Source organism: Rhyacophila brunnea, unplaced genomic scaffold (genome assembly GCF_057557595.1).
Source record: "Rhyacophila brunnea isolate RB1 unplaced genomic scaffold, BYU_Rbru_1.0 scaffold_22, whole genome shotgun sequence".
In the NCBI taxonomy this organism is placed as follows: Eukaryota; Metazoa; Arthropoda; class Insecta; order Trichoptera; family Rhyacophilidae; genus Rhyacophila; species Rhyacophila brunnea.
The window spans coordinates 8,286,142-8,313,526 of NW_028232882.1; the positions used below are offsets into that span (position 1 = coordinate 8,286,142).

A 27,385-nucleotide genomic window follows, 5' to 3' on the forward strand; every position below is an offset into this window, starting at 1 on the left:
ATAAATACGACAAAAAACAACACATTAAACATTTAATCGCTGGTTGATTTCAGATCTTATTAATAAAAGTTTACTAAAATATTAAAAATAGTGTGATAAAAATTAATGATACATCTAGGATAAACGATTAAAAGTTTTTGTTGTCGTTTGTGATAGAACTTAATTGTCAGTTTAAAAGTTAGTTTTCAAATGACACATCAACCAAGATGACGAAATACAGGGTTAGCGAAAGTGACAATCTAGCGAATGTGGATAGGATGGCAGAGAATCCGTGTTTCTTCGAGCACAACTGCTCTCACGATCGTTTCGCGCAAAGAAAATTTGACAGTTCCGAGTTGGAAATCAAGGAGATTTTAGCCAAAAACAATGCCAGAAACCTAGAAAACAAATCGTGCAGCCATCCGAAATGCTACTGCAGAAAGATCAACAATATAAACAACGAGTGGGCGAAGACGAACAGGATCAGCGGAGACGCTATCATGATGATGCAAAAGGGTGATGTGATGATGGACAGTTTGAAAGGACACTCGGAGTGTTTGAACAATCCTAGAGACAGTGTTTGTGAAAAGTCGCCAGGGTGTTATGTGATGCACTCCGTTGGATGCCTGGATGGACCCCCGTCAAATGTTTACCAGAGTTATATCAATAAAGATGGGGGTATATCCAACGGATTTGGCACAAGTAAGTTGTCTACAATTATATTATTATCCACTGCCGTTTTACCACTTTAGTATGATATCCTGCTAAGTAAAAAGAGTATTTTTGGTGAATGAGAACCTAGAAACCTAGAACTAGAACTTAGAAAGAATGAGAAAAATGAGAACCTAAGTTTTAAACTACTCTTTCTCTTAAATTATGTAAAATTATTAGATTGTTTTGACATAATCTCTAAATAGACGGTGTATATTTACTTAGTAGGGCAGCATGGTGACACTTACTGGCGAAAGGTGGAGGTAGGCTGTTATGATCGACCATAAATAGTGAACATTGAGCTTTGTTAATCATACGTAGGTATTTGTTTTTATTGAACTAAAACTACAATTTACAGATGATGTTAGTTAGTTTTTCAAAATCAATTGAACCGGCCTTTTACCAAACCATAATAATTTTGGTGTACTTTGGGCGATACGACAAAATTGTGCACACTTTTTCATTAATACTTATTTGTTTACTTTGGATTAAGAAAATATTATATTAAAATACCTATTTTTGGTTCATTTTTTAAAATTCATTAAGCCTAAATCAAACCAGAATAGATAAAAAATATGATTATATTTATAAAATATTCAAAGTTCTGTATAATTTATACTAATAATTGCATAATTTTAGATATTTTATAGGTAGGCGAGTATTTTTTAAGTATTAATTGTCAATTATGGCTTGGTTTTTGCAGGGTTTAATTGAGTTTAAAAAACTAACCAACACTATCTGTGAACTGTAGTATTTTTTCAATGAAAACAAATACGTATGACTGAAAAAGTTTAGTTTGTACTATTTACGGCGGATCTTAACAGCCTACCTCCACCCTTCACCACTGGGTGACAGTCACCTTAATGTAAAGTTGTTGTCTTTATGACGTCTGGAAGAGTATGTGGGACGAAAAATCGCACGTTTAATAATAAAGTGACCTAAACCAAAAATACGATTTTTCAGGACAGCCAAAAAACAGATTTACACATGGGGGGGGGGGTTCTCTCAATTAAATATTGATTTTAGGATGATTTTAAATGTTACCACAGTTTTTTTTTTGCTTATAATGATAATTTGTTAAATTGAGATAATATATACTGAAGTAATTTTAATAATGGTAATTGTCGATTAAATTATTTTTAGTGATTTAAAAAGGGTTATTATTTTAGGTCAATGTTTTACAAAATATTCCAAATTGTTTTGAACGTTGTAAATTGTAAAACGACCCATATAAAAATAAAACATAAATGTATATCTCATAATTATTTTGTATTATATCGAATTATGTCTTAATTAGTCATAATGCATAAATATATGGTGTTGTCTAAAGTCGGTTTATCATTATAATCCAAAAACTCTAAATTTTTAGTTAGGTCACTTTATTATGGAGCGTGCGAAATGTTGAAAATTATTATTGATGACCCAAACACGTAAACACGCATTATCGTGCCAATTGCAAGATTGCATGCATGAATCAATCAAAAAAAGTTCAGAAGCTTCTGAATTTTCGCGCGACAATTGGATCGTACAATATCTGCGCCTGCGCAGTAGAACGATTGTAGCGAAGCTGCTGGTAAAAAAAACGAATTACACATCGCGTCTCGCTTACTCTTGAAGAATGAGATTGGCGAGCACAGTAATTATTATCGCGATAGTTTAAAATACACAGTTGATTGATGCAAGTAAATCCATGCGGTTACATGTAAATTGTTCGTAAAACATTTAACCGTGGCACAGTTCGCCATGAGCTTTCTTATCGTAAAGAGATGACTGTATACTATACCGTCTCTAATTTTATTGGATTCAATATGAACATTGATTCAATTTTCATGGCTGATTTTGACAAAATTCATGAATTCAAGAATGAAAACCTAACCTAACCTAACAAATAATCCAGTATATAGGCTATTTTCAAAAAATCGTTGCTGCTAGCTTCCTGTAAAGTGTAAACCGATAAGAACCGTGTTTTATTTAGACATGCATTTTATGTCACTACTTTACGACCCAGAGAGGTTGGACGGTCTTTAATATACGGCCATATATTTCCGATACAACATTTCTCGGTGAAGTGTAATACGGCCCAGCGAAAGTGGGACGAATCGACCAAGGGCCGGCACACATATACGTTTTTTCCAAACATACAGTGGCGAATGGAGATAACCAAATATCTGACTCCAGACCATTACACCAGTCAATTTGTGACTGGTCATGGTGGATTCGCTGGCAAGCTCTTCGAGCTTGGACTTGTAAGCCGTCCGACATGTCCATGCGGAGGGGAAATACAGGATGCCAACCACATCCTATGGGAGTGTCTGAGTATGTGCTCCGAACGGGAGGAAATGCTCAGGTCGGTCCAACCAGCTGTTGGACCCATCGGCCCGTCCGACCTGGTTGCTACTAAGGCCAATTATCTTGCTTTCAAAAAATTTGCGGCGTCTTACTACGGGCGTGAAGATCTCTTCACATAAATTTTGCTGCCTGTATGATTAGCTTCGTTCTTTAATTTAATAAACAAGTAGGTTCATTTTCTTTTTAGTAATTTCCATGTGCTTTTTCTCTCCCTGGCACTTTGCATTAGAGTAAACTCAGTAAACTCAGTCAGAGCTCACTTTGAGCGTAGCAATCTAAGTCTTGGGCATCTTCTCCCAGGACACTCCCAGGCCAATTCTTAGATGCTTCACATCACCAATTGATGGGTCCCGTGATACTCTCGATTAAGACCGAGGGTGGTACGGGGCGGGTTTGGTGGAGGGACTTTAACTTCAATAACAAATTGAATGTTTGACTAACTATATGATCAAAATAATAATTTGTTGTTTTTCGCAATGAATAATCTTATATGTTACGACATGACATCACGAGAGACAATCAAACGGAAGTGACATTTAACTCAACTCACTATTACCATGTATGGATTTAACTGATAACGTTATATTTCCTGGAAAATCTTCATGGGAAAACTGCAACAATTTCCCTCAATGGATCATCGGCAAATTATTAATATAAGTACTAAAAAGAGCATTATCGCAATGGCGATAATGAGTTGTAATGACAACTAGTCTGGTCGTCAGCTCCTAGGGCTATTTAACGTAATCAAGCCCTAAACAAAAAACACCCATAAGTTCGAGTGAGAAAGCATTCGGCATGCACATGATCTCCGCAATATGCGTTAGAAGAAGATGAAAGATATATGAATAAAGTAGTTGGGTTTTGGGACGTAAAGCCGGTAACTATTAGTTTGACAGATATGCTTTGCGCAAACACTGCGAGTAGGTACGTATAATAATAATAATAATAAAATTGATGTTCTACTCTACGTCATAAATGCAAAAAAAAAAAAAAAATCATATAGCCGGACAATGCCCAGTCGCTTTGGTATTATTGCTCTTAGGGTGTATTTAACTATGCCAAAACCCAGTGGCGAAGAGTGGAAGTAGGCTCTTGAGATCCGGTATAAATAGTATACAATAAACTTTGTCAGTCATACCTATGTGTTGTCATTTAACTAAGAATATAAATTGCAGATGGTGTTTGTTAGTTTTTAAAATTCAATTAAACCCTGTGTAATTAATACATAATAGATAATTATTGACAAAATACATTCTTCTATATATAAAATATCTAAAATTACTACATCAATAATATTTTTAACTATTATGGTTTGCTTTAGGCAGGGTAACAAGAATTTAAAAACCCTTCAAACAGACACCATCTGCAATTTATAGTCTTAATTCAATGAAAACAAATAAGGTTGACTGAAAAAATGTACACTATTTTGGTCGCATTTTCACAGTCTACATCCACTATGATGGTTTAGATTAGGCAGGGCCTAATTAAATTTAAAAAAAAATTGACTAACACTATCTGAAATTTGTATTCTTAGTCCAATGAAAACAAATACGTATGACTGAAACATTTTTATTGTGCCTTTTTTTATCGGATATCCATCCACATCCTATCTCCTCCCTTCACCACTGCCAAAACCCTAGACCAGATTCATAGGGTGTAGATAGCGTAGTCATTGGACGAATGTGATAATCCAGTGATACCCGACGGCATAAGGCGACCGAACCAGCTGGACCGGACCTCGACTGGACCAGCCCAAGGTACGCTGAATTGTAGAAATATTAAGGTTCAGCAAAAATTCGTGGAACTATAAATAGTGAATGGAACTTAAGGAGGCCTTCATTTTACAGTGTATTAAAACAGGCTGATAATAATACAGATAACAAAAATAGGATTATTTACTTTTTTTAACAATATAAGTCGAAAAAACACTTAAATGCTACTTAACATTATTTTCCCACAATGTGAAATAACCGTTAAACTTATTAAAAATAATTACAAGATAAAAAGAACTTTTTATATACCTACAACGTTTTTAAATTTTCTGTTGAATCATATAAACTTGAGTTGATTAGCTTAAACGATCGAAAAAAATTGTACTTGATAGAAATACTGAATAAATATAGAATACTGAAATGTCATTTTGACATTTCATATTGATTTCCATAGTAACGCACGTCTATATTAATAATTTAGTTGCTAGGACCCCAGACCCCTAGCAACCAATAATAGTGTTTTACTTTTTACGGATTTCTTCCGAAATAACTTTTCATACAACACAGAATTAACTGAAAATGAATTCAATACTACTTAAAGATGGCTAAAAGTATTAAAAGAATGCATTAGCATCGTGTTCTGATATATTCTAAAGGTTTCAAATGTCTAGCTAGTCGGGAAGTTTGTTAAAAATCGATTGCAAGATTTGTACTGGATAAACAATCACCGGAGAAACAAGAATACGACCTAATAAAAACGTTGTAATATGCTAGATATATTTTTTTCATGTAGAATTTAATAATATTTATTTCTTCTTTTATGGTAATTTCTGTTTGGGTAACGGTTAGTGAAATATTATACATTTTTGGCCGCTATTTTTCCAAGATGGCTGCGTTTTTCCAATGTTGCGAAAATAAATTTGTTATCAGCGGAAAGAACTGGGTCAGGAACATCTTTCGTCACTGGTGACCACACTAAATTGAATAATATGTAATGTCTCGTCGACTAATTAACTTTCCAGCCCCCGGGGGACCTTCTAATTAGGAAGCCATAAGTCTTAGGCATAAAGCCTACCAAAAAAGCGTTCGGTGCGCTCACTACTGAGTAGGCCCCCTCCCACCCGCGCATTACCCTTCACCTATGTAATAAGAGGCCCAAGAAGCACAAAATAATTATTATTATTAGCGTCCTCATAACAAAGCAATAACAATATTATATTATTTCTCGGGGCTTGTAATTACGCAATAACTAAACAATGAGTTCTCTGTTATTAAATAATGACTTCTCGCTCGTCTATCGACGACGCTTCGAGGAGCGTAATTTTGCTTGCCGTGTTCAATGAATGGACTACGTTGAAAAACGGTGATTCATGGGGCAGGCGGGCACAAAGCGTCGTCAATCCAGTGTGCGCTGGCGTATTTGATTACGTTGTATTTTCGATGATTCACATAGAAAATGCGCGAGCGCCCCGTAAGCCTGCTTTAGTGGACTTTATGCCTTATAAGCACGATAATTCCAGGTCTATTAGTTTGTTTATCATTGATACTAGACGCCATGCTTGGTTTTATTTCATGTTACTCGGGTTACTCCGTTGTACGTTAGGCTCCATGTCGCATGTCCGTACAACACTGTATCGATTCCATGAACACGTTGTATCTACATGCGACATTTCCAAGTTAAAAATAAATAATAAATACAATACCATCAATGGGTCTGGTAATTGATATTATGATGACTCACTAAGTGATATCAATCATTAGGCATAAATCCCACCAAAAAAGCGTTCGGTGCGCTCACTACTGAGTAGGCCCCCTCCCACCCGTGCATTACCCTTCACCCGTGTAATAAGGGGCTCAAGGAGCACAAAATAATTATTATTATCAGCGTCTCTCATAACAAAGCAATAAAAATATTATATTATTTCTCGGGGCTTGTAATTACGCAATAACTAAACAATGAGTTCTCTGTTATTAAATAATGACTTCTCGCTCGTCTATCGACGACGCTTCGAGGAGCGTGATTTTGCTTGCCGTGTTCAATGAATGGACTACGTTGAAAAACGGTGATTCATGGGGCAGGCGGGCACAAGGCGTCGTCAAATCCAGTGTGTGCTGGCGTATTTGATTACGTTATATTTTCGGTGATTCACATAGAAAATGCGCGAGCGCCCCGTAAGCCTGCTTTAGTGGACTTTATGCCTAAGCACGATAATTACAGGTCTATTAGTTTGTTTATCATTGATACTAGACGCCATGCTTGGTTTGCTTTCATGTTACTCGGGTTACTCCGTTGTTGCACGTTAGGCTCCATGTCGCATGTCCGTACAACACTGTATCGATTCCATGAACACGTTGTATCTACATGCGACATTTCCAAGTTAAAAATAAATAATAAATACAATACCATCAATGGGTCTGGTAATGGATATTATGATGACTCACTAAGTGATATCAATCATTATATTATTATGTAAATAAATAGTTTGTAAATTAATCGATTATATATTGAAGTTAGGCAATGAACGTAATTGCAATAGCTGCTAATTGTAGCACCAATGATAGATACCTACTGAATAATCATAATTATTATGAATGAGTAAATTAATCCCAAGCTGCTGCATTGAGAAGATACATAAGTGAAATTCAAAATATCTCAGTATTTTGCACTATTTTTCAAAACATGCATCTTAATTATGAATAAAACCAAATGTGAACGATAGAATAATATACAGAATATACGAATCGGGCAAAGTAAAGCGCGAAATATATTATGGTGCATGTCGCGTACTATCACGTGACGTCACAGTAACTGCTGATACGGGGGAAAAGTGTGTAATATCATTTTTCTTGTTGTTTAAAATGTTATCATACTGATGGTCCCATACCGTAGCACATTTTGAACCTTTAAACGAACATTGTCAGTTGGCAAAATCTGCCGAAATCACCAAAACAACAATGAGGTCACCTCACGTTGAACCGCACTATATCGACACCTGCATGACGTTTTGAACGTTTTTATTATTTTCTATATGTCTACACTTTTTCGAATCATGTCAAAATCAGGTTTTTTGTTTTTATTGGTTGGCACTATGTATTTTCTATAAAGAATATTGTGGTCTGCAGGTTGGGTTCTGTTCAAAATAATATTATCTATGGATATAATACTGCAAGTCATTTTAACGTAAGCACACGTAGAAACTGTTAAAATTAATTGAAATTACCTTGAGTAGGTAATTAATAATAATTCAAAATACTAATACATTAGAGTTGGCACTCTCTATAATTGAATTTAGAGAGGTGGTGATCGTTCAAAATATTCTGCAAAATGACGAAACCATAGACTAAATTTGTTGCCGTGAAAGCGTGACAGTGCCGTGACATGCATCTCATTTTATCCATAGAAGTTTCCAGTGGATTGAGCGGATGACTAAAATTAATAAAACCTCCATTATTTGCAAGTTCGTATACTCCGCTCAGTATGGAAACGGTTTTTTTTAAACATCCATTTGAAATTTAGAAAACAGTTTTATTGCCGGATAGTAAAATAATTCCTCCCTTTCATCCCTATAAGAAGAATTTAGATCAACTTGTGTGCGGACCCGCCTTAAGCCGGTTCAGGATTCACGTATCCGATACATGTATGATGGATACTGAGTTTCGTGTCTTGATATAGGGATACACATAAATGTGATACGTATCCATATGCCGCGAAAAACTAAAGTGCAATTATGAAAATGGACATGAATTGAGAAAAAAAGACATTCTTTAAAGCCATGTGAATATTATCTATGAAAAGACTTAGTTTTATTTTTATTATATTTAAAAATTATATACATGAAATCATAATTATTATTCAGGTACTTACACGTTTATTCCACAATCCACGAAAATTTTGCACCTCACAAATAAATTTATCTGCCGTTGCCAAAACAACATGAATGAAAAATAAACAGCGTCTCAAATAAAATCTATAAGGCTGTTCTCGCCTATGATGACCAGGCGTCGGTGCTACTTTTCCCCTTCTGTAGGTACACTGCGAAACACACACTCTACAGCAGTGCTCCTATAATCGCTACGCAGGAAAGGTGGACAGACGTGCGGGGGGGAGGGGGTAGAAGGTGATGATTCTGAGAAATTATGAGGAATCGTTGCTTTCAACCCTCCTGCAACCTTTTTGCAGTAGCGATTGGAGAAGCCATACGTTGGAGTGTCACGGATACTGAAGAAGATCCTCGAAGGTAACCCAGGAGGGAAAAGGCCAGAGGGAGAGCCACGCACACGACGGGGTGATAACATTACAAAAGATGCCAACCAGCTGGTAAAAATCAGGAACTGGAAAAGACGTGCGGAGGACCGTTCCGGCTGGAGGACGGCGGTGGAGGAGGCCAGGGCTCGACTTGAGCTGTAGCGCCATCAAAGAAGAAGAATACGTTGGAGTGTGTGTTTCGCGGTGCACAGAGTGGAACAAGTAGCTGAGACGCGTGGTCATCATTGGGCGGAGAGCCTCAGTATTAAGTATCTTTGCTGAGTTTAGTCGGCCGACGGATTCCAGATACAGCCGGGTGACCGTGGGCAACACAAATTGTGTATGAAGATGCTGTATCCTGCTAGTATCTCCGTGTGAAAGCCTTTATTTGATGTTTTACCTGTATCGGAGACGCGAACCCTCCGTGTAAAACTATTCTAAGAATAAGTCTATTTCCGCGTAATAATTTAATACTGAAGAAAGAGTATTTTGCATTGTGAATCACTGTGATTGAGAAACATCTTTAATACTAATTAATAATAATTGCAGTTTAGCTGAGTCATTAATAATTGCAGTAATTGACGTTTACTTTGGATGCTGATTGAATGCACGTGAGTATTACAAGGTATTGCATAAACGGTACCTCTTCCGGTACCATATCTGATTAAATTAACGACAGGTTAGATACGTACAGTAGCAGTTTTTCTTGAAGCAGATGCAGAAGGCGCTAATTTAGTTAAAATGTTTCAAATATCTGAGGTTTTTAAAAATCTCAATGGCAGCTCATCGCAAAGTCACTTCCAAACCTGTTATAAAATGTGAAATCAAAGAATTTTGGTGACTAATACCTAAGCCTAGAATGAGTCATATACATTTTTTTATAGATGCCTTTATGGCTACCTCGCATTTACTATCGAGGTTTCTTTAACGACTTTGGCACGCAAACTACTCTACTTGATGCTAGTCAAACGAAAATTGTGCCGGCTGAGAAATATGTCTTATTGAAAACTATTCTTTTACCCGCATCGGGTATTGCTAATTTGAATTCGGCCAGAGCCTATGAAACCGCTTTGCAAAAACCCTGGAAAATTCTTTGTTGCGCAAGGCGGTGGTGATTCTGGTGAACTGAGAACTGCGAAATGAGAAACTGAGAAATGTCGCATAGGACTGATATTCTAAGCATATACTTATCCTATCTTACATGAATCCAATCACTGGATCTGAAAGGCATGAATCATCATTACATGTCACCAGTTATTATTTTGATTCTTTTTATTACATCAATACAGAAATTAAAAATAGAATCTCTTCCGGTCTCGTTTGCCATGGTCCCCGAAAGGTCTCAAGTGTCCTCATCTGCCATCTGTAACAAAAAGTTCAGGTTGTGCCGTTCCTTGCCAAAAATTGGACAATCTAGGAGTACCTAGGAGGCCAATAGCAGTTCTTTCGGCTCCATGTAAATTATTTGAATCGATATTACATATAAACATCAACCGTCAAATAGACTCTCGCCTCTCCGATTCGCAGCATGGTTTTCGACTTAGGCGGTCCACAGTAACAAATCTTATAGTGTATAATAATTTTATTTCAAATTCTATGGATAAGTCAATTCAAGTTGATTCTGTGTACACAGATATTTCCAAGGCATTTGATCGTGTTGATCACGATATTTTATTACAAAAGCTTTGTACATTTGGCGCGTCATATAGTATAATATGTTTTTTTGCTTCTTATTTGAAAAATCGCCGTCAATTTGTTGATTACCATGGGAATGAATCGCGGATTTTTAGAACAAACTCTGGTGTTCCTCAAGGTTCAAATCTTGGCCCAATTTTGTTTTTAATATTTTTTGATGATATTGTCAAAGTTATAACCAATTCTTCTTGTTTGCTATTCGCAGATGATCTTAAACTTTTTCGAACTATTGAAACCCCATTATGCTGTGCGATGTTGCAGTCTGACCTAGATGCTATCTCGCAATGGTCTATCTTAAATAAACTTGAATTCGCTACCTCCAAATGTAATATTATTTCATTCAATCGTTCAAGGCACACCTTATTGTTCCCATACACATTGTCTGGTATAATATTGAGTAGGGTAACGGAGATAAAAGATTTGGGAGTATTGTATGATACAAAGTTCACTTTCAATCAGCATATTCTTAACATCAGTACTAGATCTAGCAAAATGCTTGGTTTTGTTATGAGGGTTTCAAAATCATTCGAAAACGTCCGAGTGCTACGTACATTATACGTATCATTTGTGTTGAGTATTCTTGAATATGCCAGCATTATTTGGAGTCCTAATAGGTTCATGCACACAATTAAGCTGGATCGAGTCCACAATAGATTTCTTAGATTTCTCTACTTAAGAACATACGGGTTCTTTCCTTATGATAATGACAATAAAACGAATTTCCCGACTCGTTTTCTTCTGGGTATGCTATCAATGCAATCCCTGTCTACCCGAAGAGTGATTGTTCTTTTAAAGCATTTCTTTTTACTTCTTCGTGGGTTCATTTACAATCCGCATATACTGGCAAATATTAATTTTCATGTTCCCACCAATATCACTCGCAGCTCCACGGTCTTCAAGATACCTCGTCGCAGGACAGATGTTATGTTTCATGATGCTGTGTATCGTGCAATTAGCTTATTTGATGGCACCATAAAGGTTGATTTGTTTTTTATTAATTATATAATGTTTGTAGACGTTTTAAATAGGATAAATTTATAATTGTATATATTATCATATTTCTTTAATATTTACACATGCTGTCTTTTCCTCTTTCTTGTCATATTAGTTGTTATTTGTAATTAAGATATTTTTATATATTTGTATGTATTATGTATTATGGCGCATTGGCCAAAAGCTGTAATGCCGTAATACTCTTTTTTATAAATAAATAAAAATAAATAAATAAAAGTAAATGTAGGACGTCCTGGTCGCTTCCGTCGTCGCATGGGACTTTCCATCAGATGTTATTTTAAGCCGGTGCAGGTATGCTCTCATGACTCCGTGACCTGTAAGGATCTGAGTCATTTCAAAACACAGCCCCTTATGCACCCTGACGTCTCGTGCTGCTGAAATTGATGGTTAAAACTTTCGGGTCAACTCCCCTGTCGAAGAGTTACACTGTAGCGGCATGACTTCGAAAAGAGACCCATAGATGGCGCGGCCCATTAACTGGACGCCGGAAGCGCTATGTAGACAGATTAGAATTTAACTGTATGTTTTCTCTCCGTAATTTTAATCTCTCACAGTCTTACAGCCAGTCTTCTTAGTCTGATTAGCTCTGACCCTTTTGATCATACAGGTCCTCTATTTTTGAAACTAAGCACCTTACACTCTTGAAATTCGTTTCTAGTGATAAGTGTGGATTCTAGTTGTCAAATGTGATACCCACCTGAGCTGAACAAATTCTTTGGCAAGTTCAAATTATGGTTATTTGGTCGAGCGATTCATCTTATCTTGTTTCTATTTTCGTGTATATTTTAAATGCAGTTGTTTACAAAAATAATTTTTGTCAATGTCAGGTATAAAGGTAAATGAAAATATCATAATATTTTTTTCGCAACGCTATTATTAATTAGCAAATGATGTGGGGAAATATATTTGACATGACAAATAAACACGTCTTGTTATTGAGGTGAAAATGCAATAATTAAAATATCTACATACATGTCATTAATATGCTTTGTTATAAATTGTATTGGGAAAATCGTCGCGAATGGTTGTACTTATGCAGAATTTCACACGTTCAGTTATTTACCTACTTGTCTTGTTTTCATTGTTAATTAGCTCTGATGCACGTATGGTACCTACATCGTCATTACGAGCATTGATTGTGTATACTTCTTTCTTTTATACGAGGCTATACGAATCTTTGAGTGAAAATATTCAATAAACTATTTTTTTTGTTCAATAAATTCTTCTCATTGATAATGAAATATTTTATATATTGAATATACATAATTTGAAAACATCTCATGCATATAGGTACACACTAGAAAAAATCATTTTGTAGAAAAAAAAATACGACACCCGACGGGACTTTAACCTGTATCTGCTGGATTCGCGCCAATATGCTTTTACAATTAAACTACGGGCATCACGAAGATTTTAACTAGTAGTTGTTACAATATGAAATGCTTATCGAATTGCGTTATAATGTTGGCTATCGGTTTACCACTGAGGGTAACATGTGATCACTGTGCATTGAAAACGTTTGTGGTTAGCACACCTACCCATGCTCCTTACATCCTGAATCGGCCCCCCAGGCCACGATGTTTGGCGGGCCCCCCAACCTATCGCTAATGTTAAGGGCAGTGTGATGTGCCGTCACTATTCCGTCTATTTTTTTTTTTAGCGATTTTTGGTATTTTTAAATAAACCCGCTTGAATTGTCGATACTCAATCATATTATGAAGCATTGGTCGCGACGCGACCCCTTTTGTGATAGCCATGTACCTAACATGTGACCCTTCGCCATATTAGATGAATACCTCATAGCATTTCATGTCATTATTATTAGTCAGTTTTTTTTACTATTAGAGCAAATTTGTGGTGTTTTTATCTCACTTAACTGGTCACCCTGCCATGCCAGGGCCCTCCTAAGTCCCAGACTCGGGGCTAGAGCCGTAGTCTAAGCTAGAGCCCTATCAGCCCCCCTTGTAGGGGCCATGCACCCACCAACCCTTGCCTCATGTTTCAATTGCTGGCCGTCGTAATAGGCTCTACACGTCGGCGAACAATGGTTACGCGTTAATATTCAGCGCAATGAAATCTCGTGTCCGGAAACATAAAATGCTTAAATAAAACACGGTTCTTGTCAATTATTTGTTAGGTTAGGTAAGGTTAGGTTTTCATTCTTGAATTCATGAATTTTGCCAAAATCAGCTATGAAAATTGAAAATAAATAATGTTCATATTGAATCTAATAAAATTGGAGACCGTATGGTACACGGTGATCTCTTTCAGATAAGAAAGCTCACGGCGAACTGTGCCACGGTGAAATGTTTTACGTACAATTTACATGTAACCGTATGAAACGGGGATATTATGTATGCCGCTCAGTAACCAATAATAAAAGGTCAGCCCGTTAGCTCAAGATGTCACCGGTCTTATTCTAATACCCAATTATAATAGTCTTTGTGTTCTTTACAGATGGTTCTGGAGATTCAGGAGACGACGAATCATACAGGAAAGGAAGCGGCTTAGTGAACATCATCAGACGCCGCGCAAGAAAAAGCTGTACTCCAAAACTAGTCCTCAGAAGAGTACCGATCTTATCATGGCTACCCAAATACCGATTACCTGATGCTGTATCTGATCTTATTGCTGGTAAATTATATTATCGTTGATTTTTTTTTTATTCACCATAATCCATCATAATAATACCCTGACTCACACACAAATTGAAAAACAATATGTGTATTTGCCAGACCCAGGATTCGAACCTGGGACCCACGGCGTTATAGTCCAACGCTTAAGGGGGGACATGCTCGTCGAAGGTCAAAATTGAGTTTTTATTGTATTTTCAAACCATGATCCTGGACACTCCTTAAACGTTGTAGATAATTTATTTATAAAATTTTGAAGCCTTATTATCCTTTATAGTTATTTTAAACATTTGATGACTGCATAAAGTATTTTTGTTACATAAAATAGTATTCTTTTAAACCTCTCGCTCTAATGTTTTAGAATATAGTCATATATCGGTACATAACTGTGCAGTGGTATTAAGATTTTTTACATGTATTAATTTTTAAACGCATTTACAAAACCATTAGTATAATTTATTACGAGATAATTTTTGTAAAATATTCACGATAAAAAATTATATTGATAATCTCTGTGGTCCCAAATTTGACAAGAATTAGGCATTTTATTATTCAAAAAATCGGCAAGATTAACACATTTGAAGATGATTCTAAAGAAACTTATTATAAGCTATGTCTTTGACCATTCAAGTGTGATAAACATCTTATGAATAATGATTGCTTTATAATAATTATTGACCTAAGAATAAGGTAGTGTTTTTTTGAAATACGCCATTTCTTTTGTCATTCCCCAGTGGTTAAGCTACAACATACGGCTGTAGCCATAAATTAACAAACTATAATTGAAGTAGGGAGTAAAATGATATTGACGCGCGTGTTTGAACATGTACCGTTTAAAAGAAAATAAAAAAAAATTCGGTTAGGTACATGTTCAAACACGCACGTTAATATCATTTTACTTCCTACTTTAATTATAGTTTGTCAATTTATGGCTACGGCCGTATGTTGTAGTTTAACCACTGGGGAATGACAAAAGAAATGGCGTATTTCAAAAAAACACTACCTTATTCTTAGGTCAATAATTATTATAAAGCAATCATTATTCATTAGATGTTTATCATACTTGAATGGTCAAAGACATAGCTTATAATAAATATCTTTAGAATCATCTTCAAATGTGTTAATCTTGCCGATTTTTTGAATAATAAAATGCCTAATTCTTGTCAAATTTGGGATCACAGAGATTATCAATATAATTTTTTATCGTGAATATTTTACAAAAATTATCTCGTAATAAATTATGCTAATGGTTTTATGAATGCGCTTAAAAATTAATAAATGTAAAAAATTTTAACACCACTGCACAGTTATGTACCGATATATGACTATATTCTAAAACATTAGAGCGAGAGGTTTAAAAGAATACTATTTTATGTAACAAAAATACTTTATGCAGTCATCAAATGTTTAAAATAACTATAAAGGATAATAAGGCTTCAAAATTATATAAATAGATTATCTACAACGTTTAAGGAGTGTCCAGGATCATGGTTTGAAAATACAATAAAAACTCAATTTTGACCTTCGACGAGCATGTCCCCCCTTAAGGGGGGACATGCTCGTCGAAGGTCAAAATTGAGTTTTTATTATATTTTCAAACCATGATCCTGGACACTCCTTAAACGTTGTAGATAATCTATTTATATAATTTTGAAGCCTTATTATCCTTTATAGTTATTTTAAACATTTGATGACTGCATGAAGTATTTTTGTTACATAAAATAGTATTCTTTTAAACCTCTCGCTCTAATGTTTTAGAATATAGTCATATTTCGGTACAGAACTGTGCAGTGGTGTTTAGATTTTTTACATGTATTAATTTTTAAACGCATTTATAAAACCATTAGTATAATTTATTATGAGATAATTTTTGTAAAATATTCACGATAAAAAATTATTTTGATAATCTCTGTGATCCCAAATTTGACAAGAATTACGCATTTTATTATTCAAAAAATCGGCAAGATTAACACATTTGAAGATGATTCTAAAGATATTTATTATAAGCTATGTCTTTGACCATTCAAGTGTGATAAACATCTTATGAATAATGATTGCTTTATAATAATTATTGACCTAAGAATAAGGTAGTGTTTTTTTGAAATACGCCATTTCTTTTGTCATTCCATAGTGGTTAAGCTACAACATACGGCCGTAGCCATAAAATGACAAACTATAATTAAAGTAGGGAGTAAAATTATGTTAACGCGCGTGTTTGAACATGTACCTAACCGATTTATTTTTTATTTTTTTTTAAACGGTACATGTTCAAACACGCGCGTCAATATCATTTTACTCTTTACTTCAATTTTAGTTTGTCAATTTATGGCTACGGCCGTATGTTGTAGCTTAACCACTGGGGAATGACAAAAGAAATGGCGTATTTCAAAAAAACACTACCTTATTCTTAGGTCAATAATTATTATAAAGCAATCATTATTCATAAGATGTTTATCACACTTGAATGGTCAAAAACATAGCTTATAATAAATATCTTTAGAATCATCTTGAAATGTGTTAATCTTGCCGATTTTTTGAATAATAAAATGCTTAATTCTTGTCAAATTTGGGATCACAGAGATTATCAATATAATTTTTTATCGTGAATATTTTACAAAAATTATCTCGTAATAAATTATGCTAATGGTTTTATAAATGCGTTTAAAAATTAATACATGTAAAAAATCTTAACACCACTGCACAGTTATGTACCGAAATATGACTATATTCTAAAACATTAGAGCGAGAGGTTTAAAAGAATACTATTTTATGTAACAAAAATACTTCATGCAGTCATCAAATGTTTAAAATAACTATAAAGGATAATAAGGCTTCAAAAGTATATAAATAGATCATCTACAACGTTTAAGAAGTGTCCAGGATCATGGTTTGAATATACAATAAAAACTCAATTTTGACCTTCGACGAGCATGTCCCCCCTTAAGCAGCGCGGCCACCGTGTAATTAATTGTCATTACTTTAACACACCTAAAAAATCGTGCTTAAAAATATTAACTTAATTAATAATAGTACTTATTATAGACTTACCATTATCAGTTTTGACAACGACATACAGCGAGCATTTTTACTCACCTGGGAGTTATTTGATTCGCTCCCCAGTATGCGTATACTAACGCTCATGCATTCACATCCTTTGTAGATCGAGATTTGTACCGCGGCGACGGGATGTGACTGAATGACCCCACCCCGGTCAGTGAAAAATAGACTCCTTAGTTTTTTTTTTAATTTGCACATAGGTGTCACCGTGAAATAGGGGGTATTTAATTTAATTAATTATTCTAATACCGCGTAATAATCATTATATTATTATATAATTTACAATCATTGATTTATTTATTTGTATAATAATAATAAATCTCTATATATATAAAAATCTCGTGTCACGATGTTTGTGGTCGAACTCCTCCGAAATGGCTCGACCGATTTTTATGATTTTTTTTATGTATATTTGTTAGGTATGAGAATAGGTCAACAAGTATATTTCATACCGCTAGGTGATTAGGGTATCTCTATCCAGAAAAATTTTCGTTTATTTTTTTGACAATTTTTTTTTTTGTATTTTTTTTATTATTTGGCATAAAAATACCTATAACCTCAAATTTTCACTGTCCTATCCCCATCCTCCCATTTTTTAATTGCGATTTTATTATTTTTGTATGAACAAATTGAACCGTCGTTCGTATTTCAAACAGAACGAAATTATTTATGTTGTTGAATGACAGATGGCACTACGTCCGAGAAGAATTCAAGAGAAGCGTCGCGTCATTTTGACATTTCATTCGGCAAATCACAACGCAGTGCGTGCAAAATTTTATACGATTTATTTTAATTTATCTATTTTTATGTGCGTGTATTACAGTGCACAATGCCAGCAAGACGCAAGGGGGGCCATTTGGGCCGTCGAACGAATAAAGCAACAGACATGCGAAATAGTAGAGTAGAAAGAACAGACGAACAAATCCAACAAGATAACAAAAACGTGCGTGTAAGCATGTCGCAATTGCGTGCATCTCAATCACAAGAGGCACGAGCTGAACGAAATCAACAACGACAATTGGAACGGAGCCAAGCGCGCCGGTTCGTAGTTAACACACGCAAAGCAAATGACCGACAACGCCAACAAGTACATCGAACATTTACATCCGCTTCATTCCTTCGTCTCGCATTCGAGTACGAGCCAGATATTGAATATTCCGCTCATCCAAAAGTGCGTTATGGACAAAGAATGTCCCCATTGTCATGCGCTCAAATTCAAACATGAGTCAGCCGGGATGTGTTGTGCATCAGGAAAAGTGCAACTACCAGAAATTGAGATACCACCAGAACCATTGAACAGCTTGCTCATTTGCACGGTTCCAGATTCAAACCTGTTCCTGAAGTCCATTCGCACATTCAATTCATGCTTCCAAATGACTTCGTCTGGAGCAACAGAAATAGTTCACAATACTGCGGCAAATGGTCAACAATTCCATTCTACGTTCAAAATCAATGGTCAAGTATACCACAAAGTAGGCTCATTGCTGCTAATGCCAAACGAACCACATACATTTTTACAAATCTACTTCATGGGCGCGGCGGTGAGGACATCAATCATGTGGATGCACGTTGCGGCTACAATAGCCTCAATTCGCCTAATGCCAGGCGCATCGTCGGCGAACTGGACGCCCTGTTGAATGAGCACAATGAATTATTGAAATTCTTCAAAGCACACATGCACGAATTGGAAAGTGACAATCACGCTATTGTCATCAATCCTGATAAAACACCAGCTGGAGAGCACGTACGTCGATTCAATGCGACTGTTGTTGACGACATTGCTGGAATCATGGTTGGCGACCGCACATCGACGCGAGAAATCGTGATTCGAAGAAGAAACAATAATCTGGGGTTCATCGCTGACACACACCGTTCATACGACGCTCTCCAATATCCGCTAATTTTTTGGAAGGGACAAGGCGGATATTGCATAAACATTAAACAACGAGATCCTGTCACAGGTAATTCATTCATTATGAACATCATTACTCATTTTGAATTGAGAAAATGAATGGTTGATGTTTTTTTGTTTTTATCGGCGGTCATCGTCTACAGTGCTCTATTCCTCTTTCTGTCATAGATCCCATCCCCACACACTTACGATACATTCGTTACTTTTTATTTAACAACCAAAATATTCACTAGAAATAATTTATATGGCAGAACAACGTTTGCATGGTCAGCTAGTAACTCTATAAAATTACGACGAGTTTAGATGGATAAAATAAATTAGATAGTTCATTGAATCGTGTAATTAAGTAACATATATTATGACAATGATAAAAATATCGGACGTGTATTTTTGACATGGTAACGATGTTGGGATGGTCCCTACGAACACTTAAGGTAGAGCCGCCCCTGCATATTATCATTACAGTGATGATTTGAGCATGCAAATTTGGTACGGGGACATGCGAGGGTTCCGCAAATAAACTTGTATAAAGGAAACAGACGGTCCATTCCCCATAATATATATTTTTCTTTGTCCAGGTGATCCGTGTGTAGCATCCTTCAGCACATCCTAGTGGCTTAGTGTGTGGTCAACCAATGGCACGTCTCTAGGATATAATTAATAACACATAATTATTTATCTTTTGCCACTCTCTTCCAGGACTTACAGTGGGTCTAACAGTCATACCGCAAGCAATAGCATACGCGAGCGTAGCTGGTCTCCCACCACAATATGGCCTCTACTCATCGTTCATGGCCTGCTTCGTCTACACGGTCTTCGGCTCGTGCAAGGACTCGCCAATCGGACCAACAGCCATCGCAGCAATCCTCACCAGGGAGAAACTGCATGGGCTTGGACCTGAGTTTGCTGTTCTGCTTTGCTTTCTGTCCGGATGTGTCGAACTGCTCATGGGAATGCTTCAATTGGGTAAGAAATTAGTATTGTAAATATTGTCGACATTACAAATTATAAGTTTAAGACGTTCACAACATGACATTTAAAAACAAAGAAACAGTGTAAAGAAGAAATAAATATAATATGCAGTATCACAAAAACAGTATGAAAAGTAAAGTAAAAGGTACAAAATTATAAAAAAATTACATATAAATAATTGTAAAGCATGTAAGCACACCGAATGAGCTAAGTGGACCTTATTTTAAGAATTTATAAAATAGCGTCCCCTAAACTCACCTCACGCAAGTGGAATATATCAACACCCGAACCAATTTAGTTGAACATAGTTATCGCCCTCCCAATTGGCATTACAAGTGGCAGGTAGGTTCTGCACCTTGGGAGAATAAACAAGTAGGTACATACCACATAATCGATTAATAAGGTCCCTGGTACATACCCATATATAATGTATATATATATATATATAGAATAATCCTTCTAAGCTCAATGTTTTTATATTTCATTTTATATAATAGTAATTACAATATTAATAATCGGTCTTGTAAAATGGTTGTTGATTTTGGTTGCTATGGTTTTCTACTCTTATATTTTCCTCCAGTCGCCGGTGTTGCCATCTTTGCTGCCACATATCTTCGGTGTTTTGTAAAAAGGGCGAATCAATCATTTTGGCGAAATTAAGATTTTAATGAAAACTTCACTAAACGAAAGTTTCACTAGCTTTGTTGTGTAAAAACGACGAATTTGTATCTCCATAGGAAAGTACTTAAAAACGATAATCATAAGGGCGAATATCCACTTAGTGTCATAGATAAAAAGCGAATGTGACATATTAGGCCTTTTAAAATATTATATTATAAAACCTATTATAAAGACAGTATTCTTTCTAAGCTTTATTATAAACTTGTTAGACATTTATAATCATCTACAGGTAATTAACAAATAAATGTCAAAAGTTAAAAATAGCATTTTGGTTAATTCGCCTTTTTTACAAATCACCGACGATATATTTAGACATATATATATGCAGTCAGACGCGCACACAAAAAAAATGATATGAAATAAAAAAATATCCATATTTTTTATTGATTTTTAAGGCAAGGAAAGAGGCGGAGTTGACAAAATGACAAAATCTAGCAGGTGTCACTGACCTCTACATTTACCCCGTCTATGACTAACTTATAAATTTCCAGATACATTAATCATACCCAGACACTCCACACTTTGATTCTAACGATACACAACTGACCTACGGGTATAACTAAAGGTGTTCAAATGCTATTGAATGCGCATGGCTTATCAGTCACAATTAATATTAGGATCATTAGCGTCCATTTGTGTCATCCGCGCTGCCATGTCTTTTAGACATGTATAAGAATATGGATGCCCCAGAAATTTGCATCAATTTATGATGGCCACGGGTCTTCAAGTGGCCACAGGCATTGTAGAATGCCGAGAGGAATGGGGTCAACCCATTGAGAATGCTGTTTCACAGTCAAATCATCCGGGTCACAATTCTCAGTTATGAGGCTCTGATGAATAAGAAGAACAACTAATATGCCATTTACCTAAATAATGTGTATTTCTTCCGTTTCGGGGGGGGGTCCAATCCAGAACCGCCCCCCCCTTGTGTATGCGCCTGTATACAGTCCCTAAATATTAGCATAATATTATGTAGACCACATTTATAAAGTGCTGTGTTTGTGGATATCTAAAAAACGTCATCACACTAGGACTCTAGTCTCATCCTGCACTATACACCAATAAGACCAGTTAGAGTCCGTATTATTTATGTTGGCGTGCAGTTTTCCCCCCGCTTCAGCATCTTAACACTGCATTCCCTCCCATTGAAAACTTGCAACAGTCGAACGCGATGACACAATGCTTTCCGTCGTGACGTGACGTGAACGCCAGCTTAAAGAATACGGACTCTACCATATATGACTTAAAAATCTAGTACAATTATTGAAATATTTTGTTTACAGGATTCCTGATAGACTTCATCAGCGGTCCAGTCTCCGTTGGCTTCACTTCAGCAGCTGCCATTATCATCGCCACAACACAGATCAAAGACATTCTCGGGCTCAGTTTCCCAGGTGGAAAATTCATCCAAGTGTGGCAGGGACTCTTCGAGCACATCAGAGAGACAAAGCTCTGGGACACTGTCTTGGGGATCACTTGCATCGTCGTTCTACTCGTTTTAAGAGTAAGACCACTACAGTGGAGCCAAATGATAGTATAGCATAAATAGCATAGCATAATATTTAGCCGTTTTCTGTATTACGTTTTTGATATTCAAGATAATTATTAATTCTCTCGTGAATAACGCATGCGATGGACCTTGGCGTTTTATAAAAAGTAAACTGATATCTAATAGCCACGATATTTAAAGTCACCAAAAAAACCTTCCTATATATGAGTGGTTCACAAGCATGGTGAACCAAGTCCATTTTGGTTATTTTAGAGTAAGCTAGGTTCAAATATAATGTTGAGTATTTCTTATTCTGTAAGGGTATGATTTCTCTTACATAATAACTTAAATGTAGTCAAAATAACACCTCAGAATTGCAATCATACCCTTACAGAATTAGAAATACTTAAATAGTTAGCTTACTTAAAAAAACCCTGATTGGACTTGGTTCACTATGCTTGTGAACCACTCATATATACAGATGGAGCCTAATTGTACAAAATTGAATCAAAAAAAGGACCACTGGTCCACCTATTAAGTTAGCTACAAATGACAGCATTGCAGGTTAATTTGGAGAGAACTTCACATTACTGTATAAAAAAAACAATCCATCACAATGAGTATAAGCAGTATTAGCATATAGCCGCGAGGCTTAAGCGTCGGCCTATAGCATCGTGGGTCCCAGGTTCGAAGCCTGCGTCTGGCAAGTACACATATTGTTTTTCAATTTGTGTATGAGTCAGAGTAAGGACCTAATAGGTTGAGCAAGTAGTGGCTGACATCCATTTCTCGTAAAAACAATATCTTTTAATACAAACCTCCACTCTGTGGAGGCCCATTATGATCTTATTAGGATCGGACATGGTTGGAAGCATATTTAGTTGAAAAATCCTGTAAAACGTATGTACAACAGGTTATAACACCATTTGAGCAAGTATAATCATAATGAACATAAAAAATCGCAGCCATTTTGTGTAAGTAAATCGGACTAACAATTTAGCAATATTAATTTGCTAATTAAGTTTAAATTTCATAACAGAAATAATGTAGAAGACTCCTTCTATGTATAGTCAAAATTCTTTATAGTTAGACACTCTATTTGATTTTACTTATTCTTTCATGATCCATTTCAGATGTTATAGTTCGTTATTCCATATTAGTTATAACCAAAAATGGATCCATTCTTTTGGTCTTGTACCAGTCGTAGATACCTTTTATAGCTCACACGTTGGAAGAGATCTTGATTTGCCAATGCTTCCGGCTTTCGACAACCCAGTGGTAGCTAAGATCTAAGTCAGGTTGTTAGTTGTGATGATGAAGATTAAGACATAATATAGTTTATACAAAATTATTTCTGGTGGTTCTCACCTCTTTGCAACATACCGGCAAGATCGGTTATTATATTATTGTACCCACAGGATATAATAGGCGTGGACCTGTAAACTGTAATAATATGATTTTTTGGTTTCTATTAAATTAATCATTGTATTCTATTTACAGAAAATTAAGGATATTCGAGTTTTGCCAGATGATGGAAAAGAATCGTCGTGTCTTCAGAGATTGGCGTCAAAAACTCTGTGGTTCCTCTCCACTAGCAGGAATATCCTCGTGGTAGTAGTATGTGCAGCCATTGCTTACTCGTTTGACCTACGGGATGAATGTCCTTTCGTTTTGACTGGTGAGTATGCTAGATCTTAGGACTAATTTATTTAACCGAAAAAATCTTAAGGCATTGAGTCGACATTTCGAAACCGTTACAGGATCCACTCCAAGAATAAAAAAACACTTAATCGCAGGAATGGTCTGCCTATTGGTACAACAAAAATGCCAGTAGCACCTCATAGTATAAAACAATTTTATTTATTAAGGCTATACTTCAGCTGGGGCACGGTCTAAAACGATTGTGACTACGCGACGCGAAGATTGTGCAAATGACACGTGCAGAACAAAACATAATTTGTCATAAAAAGTCAACATGCGTCCAATTAATGTTATGTTTATTGTTCTATTATTTATAATAATAATGTATTCATTGACATGTTTTCTTTTTCAAGTAAATGGGTAACATTTTTTTAATCATCTTTACACGATTTAAGAATTAATTCCTTCGTCGTCATCACAAAACAAATTGACGTGTTCACAACTCGACTTTCGCTCTCCGATTGCTAGCCAGTCCGAAATTTCGTCGCACCTATAGTTGAAAATTATTTGCCGTTTCACTGAAGTACCGTCTTAATAAGAAATATCAATATTTTGTTGATAAGCCAATAAGTTACATATAATATTTTGATAGCATAATGCTGGTCGCGCGGCTTAAGCGTCGGCCTATAGCGTCGTGGGTCCCAGCTTCGAATCCAGGGTCTGACAAGTAGGTACACATATTGTTTTTCAATTTGTGTATTAGTCAGAGTATGGACCAAATAGGTTGAGCAAGTGGCTGACCTAGTTATTATGTAGTATTTTTAATTAAATATATTTAATTTACAGCAATTTTGAAATGTTACTTAAAAATTAGATTTTTTTATACAAATATTTCCACCATGTTGGCTATAATAAACATTGCATTCAAAATATTATGGAGGCCCTCCGGCTGGCAGAGGTTCCTGGGCTGTAGTCCCTGAACTCATGCCTTAACCATAACCTTCCATACAAATAACATCTTCTCTTTTCCAGGTCACGTAAAAGCTGGTCTACCAAACATCACACTTCCTCCATTTGAATCAACAGTTGGCAATCACACATACAGTTTCGTGGACATGGCTTCGAGTATGGGATCCGCTATATTCGTCATACCTCTGCTCTCTATATTGGAGAATATTGCTCTGGCCAAAGTATTCTGTAAGTATTAGTAACCTACAAACAATAATTATGCTGTCTTTGGTGAAATGATGTCAAAAGTTGGTACGTTCGAGATAGATATAGTCATCCCATACGGCCAAACATCCGGATGTTGATCCTCAATCATGAAGTCATGACAAAGAAGCAGAAGATCGCTTACAGTTTTTGCATATTTTCCATGCTCTTCCATTTGGTCAATCCAAACTATTAAAACTTAATAATGATAGTATTCTAATGGTTGATTTTACATAATAAATTTATAGGAATTGAAGTTTCAAAATTTGCACTTATAAATTTGCTTAGGACAATAGAATTGAGGCGTCTAATTACAAAAAGCGACAAGTCCACAATTCAATATTTTCGGGAAACAACATTTTTATGTTTCAAGCCTTAATTATTTGTTTTAACGTGAGATTATTTTTTCCGTTGTATTCTATGTCGAAATTAGAACCAAAATGGCAATTTGTTTCAGCCGATAAACTCTTAAATGTAATAAATATAGGCAAAATAAAATTGGACGTAGTGCTATTTGTATCTCACTTTTTAATGTACTCCGCATAAGGCACATATTTCCGTGGCACTGTCATGAGTTTACCAGATGCTACAGCATGGGAGACGCCCTTTTCAATATTGAACGTTCCCTTATTGGTTGACTTAAGCACGCGCGAAATCAACCAAGCTTTAAATAATATGAAACACGGACTGTAATAAATCGAGACTTAAAATATTTTTTTTCGTTGGGTTATGTCGCGTTTTGGAATTTATAGATCAATACATATTGTGTAAAATTATACAAAGAATACGTGCATATTTTTTTCTCGATTTTGACCAAATGTGGACTCCTCAATTATAATATTATGAAATTAGTATAGAATTCACAATATAAACTAGCAATGTCAATTAACTAGTAAATTTACGAGGAATTGCCTTAAATATAATTACCATATTAACATGTGGAGTTTTCAGCAAACCATCAATTATACCGTACTGTAAAAAGGGGTAACTTTGCACCATATTAACAAAAGAAATATTAATTATTATTTAGTTTACAGATACTGTTACCATCGTGGTAATACATCAATAAGACGTGTAAACCAATGTATTATTGTAATCATGATTAATTTACCAAAGCACAAGCCAGTTAAAGCAATCAACATGTACCTTTTCTCATTCGTATACCTACTTGAGAAGGGACCAGTCGTCTTTTCGTCGAGTTATTGAGCAACCCATTCAAAATATAACTTTCCTAGGCTTGTTTTTTTTTCATTAGGATAATAGAGTGTGTTGTAATCTCGAGCCCCTTCATATGAGTTAAACATCAATTCCATAACCGTGTAAAGTTAATTTATAAATGTGCTTTTTTGAATGTGTAAATAATTAGTATCATATTCATAGTAATGTTAATGTTTTTGGTCGGATCCGACCGTAAATGAAGTACCTATTATCAATTACATACCTCTTTACCCCGCGAATCTAAGTCATATCTATTTTTCTGCCATCAACCCTAAAGTACCATAAGTCTCAGTGTAACAGAATGTACTAACTTTGCAAGAAATACAATTATTGGTATTCAAGTATGGGTTTTTGACAACTTTACTGTTTCTGTTTCAGACTGTTGACGATTCCTCATTAGAATGTGCGTTACCAATTTTCTGCTTGCTTAATTACCTTCAATCTCATTTTATATGATATTACTTAGACAGTGAGCAAACGTTATCTGTTTAAATTTTAGCATTAGTTATATTTGAATTGAATTATATATCATAGAATTAACAAAAGCAATATAATTTCAACATCATTAAATTACTTTCAGCTGAAGGCAAACCGGTGGATGCGACCCAAGAGATGATGGCTATCGGACTGTGTAATATCGCTTCGTCGTTTGTGAGCTCCATGCCAGTTTCTGGGGCGCTCTCGAGGGGCGCTGTCAATCATGCATCTGGCGTTAAGACAACATTTGGGGGCGTTTATACGGGAATTTTAGTTCTGCTGTCTTTGCAGGTAATATTGAAACATCCAGATGATGATGTGGAGATAAAGGTTGCTGTTGCATGAATGTTTGGAGGAGAGTTTATTGATCGTTACAAGATTCACACG

The 27,385-nt window shown here is 35.6% G+C and overlaps 1 protein-coding gene across 1 annotated transcript in view; it reads left to right on the forward strand.

The window, feature by feature from the left end:
* The first annotated feature begins 206 nt into the window (after positions 1–206).
* The window catches only part of LOC147070007 (sodium-independent sulfate anion transporter-like), a 36,047-nt gene continuing 8,868 nt past the window's right edge, over positions 207–27,385 (forward strand). Inside the window, exons 1-7 of the mRNA XM_085949897.1 lie at positions 207–681; positions 14,164–14,340; positions 20,008–20,274; positions 22,245–22,465; positions 23,951–24,128; positions 25,124–25,288; positions 27,102–27,289. Coding sequence (XP_085806023.1) covers positions 207–681; positions 14,164–14,340; positions 20,008–20,274; positions 22,245–22,465; positions 23,951–24,128; positions 25,124–25,288; positions 27,102–27,289 — 1,671 coding nt within the window. The remainder of the gene's footprint in view (positions 682–14,163; positions 14,341–20,007; positions 20,275–22,244; positions 22,466–23,950; positions 24,129–25,123; positions 25,289–27,101; positions 27,290–27,385) is intronic.